Here is an 11,107-nt window from a genome sequence, read left to right as displayed (position 1 = left end):
GATTAGAGAAAGAGGGAGGGGTGGTGGGTATTTATAGATATGTTTATTGGGGTTTAATTTGAAGCAGTATGACACCGTGTTGCGTGCACAATATTATATGAAGACTAGCTAGGACTGCTTCAATTCCTCAAGTATTATATGATTTTTTTTTTATATAATTATCAAAGTTGCATTTCAACAACTACAAGTTAGCCAAGTCAAATATATAGTTTGATTTAATCTTCATTATCTCATCTATTATTCCAAGTTTAGTATTAGTATAGCCAAAACTCAAAAGAACAGGTAACAATTAGGCTTTAATTTGGTCCACCAAATAAAATAATAATCATTTGAATGGATCAAGGAAAACACCAACCTTAACTAAAACGGAGTATAATTAATCTAATTTCGAAGGGAACCAGTTCATATTCATTTCCAAGATTTTGTCAAGATGGATAAGGACGTACACTGACCGAATCAAATGCATTTCAATCCTTTATTGAACCATGCATAGACACTAAAAATTGGCTTCCAATAAATTGACATAAAGTTTGGAGTGCTAAATGGTAAAAACGATTGTTTGAGATTAAATTTGGAAATGTCACTAAAGACAATGGACTTTCTTTGAAATAAACTCATTGTGAAATTTACTTTTTTTTAAGAAACGAAAATACCCTTGTCTAACATAGGGTTTCACGGGAGAAGTCATCGAAAGGACCAAAAGTGTCCAAAATATGTTAGTCTAGGTTGTTTGTTAGGAATAAATGTATTTAGATTTTGATGATACCAAGTCTTTAGGAAGTTAGACCCCTATTTTTCTTTTGTTTCTTTTATCTTTCGTTGATTAACGAAATGGGTCTGTAACTTAGAGAACGACTCGTGTTCAGCCGAAAGAAAACACGAGTCATGCTTTTGAAGAAGAAGAAGAGAAGATCAAGAGAAGCCCGAGAGAACAACCTAGACCGAAAGATGGAAGGGTCTAACTCTCGTGTAAACATAAAATGATAAGGAATATCATTTGATTTGAAGACAAAAGATAAGGACAATCTTTCGTTACTTGATCCCGAGACTGAGAGTCAAAGTCAGACTTGAAAAGACAACTTCTACATGATAATACAGAAGTATATTTGTCAAAGTCTCATAGCTGGGCAAATCATCCTAGACAAAATGAGTCATAGGAATGATATTTTCAAAAATCAAGGAGCATTAAATGATTGGTACTTTTGTCAGTAGAAAAAGACAAAAAGACAAACAACTTTTTGTTGCCAACAGCTACACAGTACACTGCATTAAATGCTCCAAGCTCAGTGGTCTTTACACGCTGGCCAATAGGTTTGAATCTCCATCTCCCTCCAACGGATGGATTTTGTTCTCCTATGAATACCTCTCTTCTCCATTTGAAGAAGGTGCTGGTTTTTCACTCGATTATTATCTACAAAAGCTTTTCAACAAGTATCATCCTAAAGCTTTCAAAACCAGTGTATTGTTGTGAAGCATTTTCAAAAAGATCATCTAGACTTCAAGTCTTCACAACACAAGGAAATCTTGCAACTTATATTTGAAGATTCAAGCAACATCAAGACAAGATTTCACAAGTTGGAGAATATTGTTATTTCTTTCCAACCCTCAACTCTGAAGAAGACGTTGATAGAGGCGGAGTAAACTCTAGGAGTTGAAAAACCTACGCAAGTAGCTGTCTAGCTTAGTGATCAAGGAAGCTAGCTTGTTTAGTTTGTACTAGGAGTGATAGTGCAAACCCTTTCACAAGTTGTGAAAGAAGAGTGGAGTAGGCTTTGTTAATAGCCGAACCACTATAAAAATCTCTCTCTCACTCTCTCTTTACTTTCGGTTATTTATTTGCCTTGCATTGCATCCATATTGATCAAACCATAATTTTCATAACGAAAGCGTGTAAAGAATATTCTAAAACGAACTCACATACTTTTCGCTGTGCGTTACTCCCCGAGAGTTGTTTTCAAAAATTCGAGTAGAGTTTATTCACCCCTCCCCCCTTCTCCCCCTCTAGACTCTCTTTCGACCCTACTGGGACCAACAATGTTAAATAGAAAAGACGATAGTTTGTAACTAAATTTAAAATTGTCAACAAAGACAAGGGACCTCTACTAGAATTAACTATTTTTTTAACATGTGAGGGAATCGGGATATTGTTGTAATGCAATAATATAATATTTTTTTTTGGTAACCTAGGTTTCACGGCTTTTTTGAACTATATTAGGAATCCATAAATTTGTCTCTAGGCCCATGAGGAAGTAAATTGAGTCAATCTAGCTAGTTTCGAGATTTAACACCAAACTGTATACTTATATATGCACAATGAATCCAATCCAAACCCAAATCCCCAATATTTGTAGTGGATAGGAATCCAACATCCACCCTACCACTGAAAGCAGTCTTAAGTGAGAATTCTTATTCATTAAAGTTCTGATAATATATTATTCATTGTATTAGCAGACCACACAAAATGGCTGGCTAAGGTCGTTTATAGTTAAATTTGTTTGCCTAGATTATTAAAAATGTATAGTTTTGAAGAATCTTTGACGTCGGGGGACTAGAGATTTGCTTTCGGAGATTAAAGTGAAGTATTCAATTAAAGAGATTTAACCAGAATGATGATAAACAAATATAGCGAATAACACCTGGCTAAATGTTGGGGAAGGCCGGCAAATTAAAGAGGTAAGTCCAGCAAATCCAGGACCCTGTTTACCTCTCGAAATATGATGGCGGCATATAAAGAAATAAAATTGTGCATTTGTTATGAGATATAACTTTTGGTATAGTAATAAATACTTGATCTTAAAAAGTTCTATTCGAGTCATCAGGTCACGGGTTCGAGGTCCAATAATAGAACCCCCAACAACTATGCGTCACGGGTTTGACTCCCAATACAGATCCCCCCCCCCCCCCCCCCCCCCCCCCCTCCCTTAAATGACTTTTGGTATTTGGGAAAATCTTTGTTGCTATTTCCGACTACTTTTTACTTTCGACCTGATTTAAGATAACTTTTAGGTGGACGGAAATTTCATAATTTCCAGCAATGATATGAGCCCGTGTACGTTTTAGAAATGTTATTTAATTGGCAATTATTTTGAGGGAAAATAAATGAACAACTAAATAAAATAAATTGAAAATAAAACACAAAATACACACAATCCACATGCATGTACGCACCAATTAACAACTCAAATCAAATAATTTATTCCATTACAATCCACTCAAGGTGAAACTAACAAGATACAAAATATAAAAGTTAAAATATCAATCCAACATGAGAGCGCCAGAAATAGGGTACTTTATCAAATAATGAAGGAAAATCCTTGGTCAGTATTATCAGCATTGATTCGGTTCACTAGTTGTTGTTGTACCAGAATTGTGATTGAAGGTAGTTAATCACATTCTTGTCCACTTGGAATGCTTTAGTCAAAACATTTGGATTGATTGGTGGATCCGAACCAAAAACGGCATTGGCAATAGTAATGACTCCAGGGTTTTGACTGCTCAAGCCAGCAAAAGCAATGGCTTTTGAATGTCCGATGTTGAATTGGAAATGAATGAGACCTTCTGGGAATACGAAAACATCGCCTGCGTTAAGTACTTTGGTAAAGAGTTTGTTCTTCATTCCTGGTGCTGGATTAGAAAGGACAAATCCAACATAGAGGGTGCCTTCCAAGACTGTGAGGACTTCGGTTGCACGAGGGTGGGTGTGGGGAGGGTTGAGGCCGTAGGGCTCAAAATCAATACGAGCAAGTGAAATACCAAGAGTGTTCAGTCCTGGTAGATTATTTACGTTCACAGGTGAGACAGCTGATCCAAGTGGATTTGATGTGTTCCCGGGCTTGTTAAGGCCTCGGAAGAGGAAATCATCAACATTAACTTCCATTGGGTTCTTGCAAATCTTTCCATTAACAAACACTGCAATACAACAAGAAACAAAAGTAATTAAGTCACAAACATTGTTGCTGTAAAGTGAACCACACGCTTTAATTTGAATTGTGTTAGTTATGGTACATACCGGCAGCCTTGGAGTCATTAACAGCAACACAAAAATCCTGCAAAGGGCTAGGATCTGATGCTTGTGCAGATGAAGATGCCAATGCCAAAACGGCAATGGCAACTATAAGTAATCTAAGACCCATTTTAATTAGTTAGTAGAGAAGGATATGCAGTTAAGAGATGGAAGCTAAGGTGAAATGGATGTAATAATTTGTGGAAGTGATGATTAGAGAAAGGGGAAGGGGTGGTATTTATAGATAAGTTGAGTTTGAATGAGTTAATTAATTAATGACCATGCATGCATGTGTTGCCTGCAAATCAGGACTGGCTGGACTGCTTCAATAATTGTCTACTCCCTCAGGTATTATATGCTTTAAATTAACTTTTCAAACTCTCATTTCATCAACTACAAGCTAAGCTAAGTCAATTGGTTTGATTTAGTCTTCATTATCTCAACTATTATTATCATATGTAACAGTATGCTTTTGATATGTACAACTTATAGTCGTTGTAGATCAGTACTATTTTTTTTTTCCAGGTGTAGAAATTTTCTACTTATAATATAATACTAGTTACCATACCCGCATTGCGTGAATAGTCTGATGTTCAATGTGTATTTTTAAATTAGTGTTTCAGAATTTATCAAAGTACATATCATTCGGTATCCTGGCATATATCAATGCAAGATTATCAAATTTTTCATAAAAGTAAATATTTCAAGAATGAATAAATATGACCTATATTATGGCAGAAATGTTAGATTAACGGGTGCAATAGCAATTTTAGAGGGAAGAACTCTCTCGTATTGGATAGTAACCTAAGCATAATTTTTGCAACACAAAACCCTAGTTGGTGTGATCCATGCTTCCTCTTGTTGCCACTCCCGCCAGAAATGAATTCTTGATTTGATCTAGTTCCCTGCAGGGCCGGCCCTGGGGTAAGGGCAGGCTGGGCCCTTGCCCAAGGCTCATGCTTGGGGGAGGGCCCCATCCTATCTCTTATATATATAGTATATATGTATTGAGCATAAGTAATTTATATACATATGTTTTATAGTAAAGTGAATTAGCTTGGTTGGTAAGATACTTGAATTTTAACCTCATTTAATCAAAGGTCGGTGATCCAACCCTTCCCTTCACATACCCCCAAAAAAGTAGTGAATTTGATGAATATTTGTTTGATGTTTTATGAGGTCTCATCTTTATCACACTTCTTTGTCTTCCAAAAAAATCACAGTAAAATGTCGAACGAAGCTCCTTTCTTTTTCTCCCTTTTTGCTTTTATTGTTGTTTAGGTTTGTAACTATGTGACTAGTGGAAGGGCGCTTTAATGATACTTCATCAGATGATTTGACAAGAAAGACGGGGTAGATTATAGAGAAAAAAAAAAAGAAAAAAAAAAGAAAAAAAAAAAGAGATGAAAGAAATTTTGGATTGAGTCAGTAATCCAAGGCAAGGTTGGGTTGGTATGGATAAAAGAACTTCCTATGTTATACTATTCAATTCTCGATGACGAATTTATTTGATAGCTCAGATATTGTTATTCATGATATTGATCCTATTCAATATCATCGAGAGGTAATTCATTGAATTTATAAGCAAAAGATTTATCATCTCTATGGGATTAAATCCCGAGTTATTGCAAATTTATTTTTATTGATTTTTTGTGTTTAATACAAAGTAGTATTTTTAATTTAGTTTTTAAATATATAAATTTTCATATATTTATACTAAACATATTATGAAATTTTTTTATATTAAATATATAAATTTTTATATTAGATTTTTAATGCAATTTTTAAATTTATAAATTTTTATATACTTATACTAAACATATTATGAAAATTTGAATTAAAAAAACTTCAATCAACTCATGTTAACCAAACAAGACACGTAAAAATAGGACGGAGGGGGTTATATGATATATTTTGAGATTGAATTATAAAAAATAAAAAAAAATTAAAAGATAATTTACTCCGTACCTTTTTATGAATATCTAATCAATGTAATATAGAAGCTTCTATCATGTGTCATTGTATTAAAATTATTCTAAAAAAGTTTTAAATTTATCTACTTAAAAGAAAACGTATTTATAAAAATCATATATAAATAATATAGAAGATGTGTGATTTATAATATGCTTTATGTTCAAACTATTTTATCTAGATAATTATGCTTCATATCTTTTTGTGTTTTTTATTGCGTTTTGAAATATTTTAATTTCTTGCTCCTAGTCAAAAATGATTTTTAGCTTCACATATGTTTGTAATTATTCTTTTACGGAGTATAAATTTTTTAATAATAATTAATTTATTATTTATTATGCTAACAATGTTATTGTTTATAAGTTTACTCGATTTTAAATTATTTATTCATTTTTATAAACTATAATATTATTTATTTATGAAGGCACTTATACGATTATTTATTATTTTTCATTAAGGAAAGCACCTAGAATTTTTTTTTCATGATTATTGTTGTGTATGTAAAATCGTTAAAAACTTGTTAATATATTTAAAGTTATTGATATTAATAATTTTTTCTTATTTAATTTAAATTTTAATCATGAAATATATATTAATCGGGGCCCATTTTTTTATCCTGTCCCGGGCCTATAAAATGATAAGACCGGCCCTGGTTCCCTGGTGTGCTTCACTGCAATTTTAGTGCCTTGGCGCAATTAAACTTCAAAAACGAAATGGTCCTATGTGTTGAGTGTGTGTGTGTGTGTGTGTGTGTGTGTGTGTGTGTGTGTGTGTGTATATATATATATATATATATATATATATATATATATATATATATATATATATATATATATATATATATATATATATATATATATATATAGCATTAGATATTATATAAAAAAATTATTTATGTTTAAAATGTTAATAGTTTGAGTAGCTTAGTTGGTTAAATTTTTTTATTTTTTTTATTTTATTTTTTTTTTTTTATGTTAAGAAAGTGTATGGTCATAGGTACAAATCTCATTAAGAGTATTTTTTTTTCTTCTTATCTTCACTTGTTTATTTTATCTCTTTCATTCCTTCCCAAGATAAATATTTTTTTAGTCTACTTTTTTATTAAAAAATTAAATATTCTTTTAGTATGATCTACTTTTTATGAATCATTCAATTAATGTAATATACAAGTTTATATTATACTTCATTGTATTCGAATTAATTTAGAAAAACCTAAAGTTGATCTAATTAAAAAAAATTAAATTAAAACGTATTTATGAATATAGTATTATTCAAATTATTTTATCTTTTTTTTTTTTGAAAATTTCAAATTATTTTATCTAATTGATTATGTTTCATATGTTGTCATAAATATTTTCACATTGTCTCCCTACTCAAGTATATTTTTTGCTCCAACTCTAACTATCGTGTAATATATCAAAAATATTCTATTATAATTTATAATGTATTTTTTTTTTATTTTAACCTTATTATGACTGTTTGATATTCTAACGTTATTTAAACTTCGTCCCCACTCACAAAATTTTCTAGCTTCGTCCCTGCATGTAAGTCACGAGTTTGACTAAGACCTCTCGTTCGAGTCCATCTTATTATATGGAACAACACCTCAAAATAATTCTAGTAAAATATGGCTTGACATTGCTCAAAATAACTTGTAATTTTTACCTTTACGGATTTCTAAATAAAAATTCTCTAGTGTCCATTTATTTTTATATTATTTTTTGGTTTCCTGTTGGATTAGCCCTAATAAAACCAACACCAAAAATAATTGAATTGAACTTTCAAAATTAGCTGGCTTGATAAGCCCAACAACCTAACAATTTAGGGTTAGGGAAATTTTCTTTAGAGTAAATTTCACTTTTGGCCATATGACTATTGGGGTCTTGTTAATTTTAATCCATGACTTTCAAAACTAACAATTTAGTACTTTAACTATTCAACTTTTATCAATTTTAGTCCGTCCGGCCAAATTACCGGTCAATTGTTGCCGGAATCTGTTAAATCATTTTAATTTGTTTAATGTTGGGGGCAATATAGTCATTTCATGTTAATTTCTTCATCATCAGCTCACTCCGGCGGCGATCTTGAAATTCCGTTCGGGTAGAGCTGAACAATGTAGGTCTGGAAATCCTCAGAGCGGTGGCCTGGGGAACAAAGCAAAGAAAAACAACAGATAAAAGGAATCTGGTTCGGATTTGGGACTCAAAATTTTCAAACGTGAGTCGACGAAAATGTCCTCTGTACATACTTTTTCGTCCTCTGTACATACTTTCTTATTCAAACGTGGCCGGAAAACCTCCATTCTCATAGTAGACGACGAAGAAAGTATGTGCAGACAAACCTAATTGATTTAATTAAATTAATTAAATGCTTGTGATGATTGGTGAATGAAGTTCTTCCTGGAAAGTTCAAATTTAAATAAATAAAGAAATAAACTCCAAAATATGGAATTCTTAATCAATTATAGTTTGAATAAGAACGTGTAATTGGTATAGTATAGTCGCATGATTTACGCAAGTAATATACATTCAAAATTTTCAAACGTGAGTCAACGAGAATGGAGGTTTTCCGGCCATGTTTGAGGGTAGGGCGTCGTACAAAATAGAAGTAAAAGACCAAAATGCCCTCATTATTTTATCATTAAAATTTTCCGGTCACTTTTCGTCGGTAATTTGGCCGGATGGACCAAAATTGATAAAAATTGAATAGTTAGGGTACTTAATTGTTAGTTTTGAAAGTCGTGGATTGAAATTAACAATACCTCAATAGTTATAGGGCCAAAAGTGAAATTTACTCTTTTCTTTAACCAAATAATAATCAGCCCGACAACTCGATAAAATTGGCTCGAAACAAATAGAATTGGGCCAATTGACATCCCTACCCAAAAGCTTCAAGCTTGAATTGAAGTCTTTGTGAATAATTTTTTGAATAAAATTTCTACACCTCCTACCCTTTTCAATTTTTTATATCTTTAATCTGACTTCTAAATTAGCCAATAACCTTGTGATTTAATGGCCGGAAGTGGCTCTTCTAAATGGGAGGTCGTGGGTTTGAGCCCTTGGGAGCTTTATTCACATTGTAACCGAGTCAGTAGTAATAAAAAGAAAAAAAAATCTTTTTTTCTAAATTACATCTTTCAATTTTTTTCCTTTTAAGTCACTACAAGAATTAAGATATTTAGTGACAAATTTTTTGTGACACTTCGTAATTTAGTCACAAATAATACCGTTTTTGTGACCCAAAAAATAATTCGACACTATTGTGTGGGATAATTGTGATAACTTTTTTTTCGTCACGGATAATATGGTAATTGTGACAAGTAAGCATTTGTTACGAATAAGTTGTCACTATTACTAGAATAATAGTGTCGTAACATACGTTGTCACTATTTGTTGTCACTAAATGTATGTGCAATTTGGCGGCATTATAATTATGGTGGGAAAGAATGTAATTTTGACAAAATATAATATGGACACAAATTTTTGTACTTTTTGTGACAAATAGTTGTTGGTCACTCTTGTTTATAATATTTGTGACAATTTTTTTATCAATAAAAATACAATTGGTTAGTACCATTAGAAATGATAAACAATTGTGACAAAAAATATTGTTGTCACTAATATTGTCATTTTTGTGATGAAAATGTTACAAATATTTGTGACGCTCTATAATTCCGTAACAAAAATTACAAAATTGTGACAATAATTGTGTTAATTTCAAGTTTTTTCACTAATTTATGATAATTATGACGAGTAATTAATTGTTACAATGACTTTGTCACTATAATTAAATAGATGAATATTGTGTAAAGTTATGTTGTAATCAATGTTTGCCACTAAAATTAAATTCAGGTTGGTGTCAAGTAATTTGGTGTCAACTAGGTATTTAATATTGTGGTCACTTAAAATTCAAGTAATTAGTGCTCCTTAAAATAAATGTAATTGTGTAAATAAATTGTATAATCACTCATTTTTAAACGTTCTTATGTGACAAATAAATTCACTATCACTTATTTTACTAATTTGTCATATTAATTTTTTTGGATGCTTCTTTCTTGGACAAATGCATGGTTGTATCAAATATATAATATAAAATAAATTATATATAATAAAAATTTGGTTATGACCCAATTAATCGAATTAGTTAAAGTATAATTTAGTGTCGTTGATTAGGTAACAATTCCTCAAAATAAAAATTCAATTAGTTTGATTCAAAATTAATCAAATTAATTGAATTATTATTTCTAACTTATATATATTTATTACCTAAAAAGCTACGCGATTTTCCTAATCTTATAAATATTTATATTATGCTATACATGATTTTTCTTTATTATCATCATATAATTATCTTCCTAATACTACTCTTAATATCATTAGCATTCTAATCCTAATTACTGACCCGCCATTCTATTCTTTATCCTTATATACACACACATGGATTCCTAATGTATTTTACCCTTGTATATATTTAAGCAAAGGAAAAGAAACACAGTAACTCCAATCTTTCTTCACCCTCGCACGTCTCTCTCTCCCCTTCTCCCTTCACGGCGTTCACTACATCCAGACTTGGCATCTCTGGCCGGTTTCCCTTCTCCACTCTCATCTCTTCTGGCTGATTAATTACGTCGGTGACCACGATTCGCTTGTTGAGTCGGTGATGGACAAGATCAACGACAAGTTGCACCGCCACTGCCACGACGTCCATTGCCTTCACCATCTCCTCTGGTCTTCCTTCTTCGGCGAGCAGAGCCACGGCGACCTTCCCCTCTGGCGATAACACTAATGTTCTTGCATACAAATATCATATCAAATGCCCACAAAGTATATATGCATAAATGAAAATAAATGAGAATGAGTAAATAGGGGTAGTTTATACTGAATGGCATAAGTGGGAAAAGAATCATAATGCTAGCTTTATACCACCATAGTAAATAAACCTAAAAGATTAAGTGAGAACCGCATTTCCAAATCATGACCATAAGTAAATGTAGAATATTATAGTAGGATAGTTTCCCAAAAGAGTTAATTCCACCAGAGGTCTCTTGTCTTTGGTAACAATTCTAAATTTACTCCCTGACTATCGTTTTTGCCATTTAACATCCCAGACTATTATTTTTTTGACATTTTTAGT

General features: G+C 31.8%; 1 protein-coding gene across 1 annotated transcript; it reads right to left on the bottom strand.

The window, feature by feature from the left end:
- Positions 1-3,314: 3,314 nt before the first annotated feature.
- On the bottom strand, positions 3,315-4,133 carry LOC109159745 (putative germin-like protein 2-1). The gene is made up of 2 exons (XM_019307858.1): positions 4,010-4,133; positions 3,315-3,909 (listed from the first exon to the last, which is right to left on the bottom strand). Exons 1-2 carry the CDS (start codon positions 4,131-4,133, stop codon positions 3,347-3,349), a joined length of 687 nt encoding a protein of 228 aa, XP_019163403.1. The 3' UTR covers positions 3,315-3,346.
- Between the last annotated feature and the right edge of the window lie 6,974 nt (positions 4,134-11,107).

This window comes from Ipomoea nil, unplaced genomic scaffold, assembly GCF_001879475.1.
Source record: "Ipomoea nil cultivar Tokyo-kokei standard unplaced genomic scaffold, Asagao_1.1 scaffold2845, whole genome shotgun sequence".
NCBI lineage: Eukaryota > Viridiplantae > Streptophyta > Magnoliopsida > Solanales > Convolvulaceae > Ipomoea > Ipomoea nil.
This window is presented reverse-complemented; position numbering and strand designations above follow the sequence as displayed.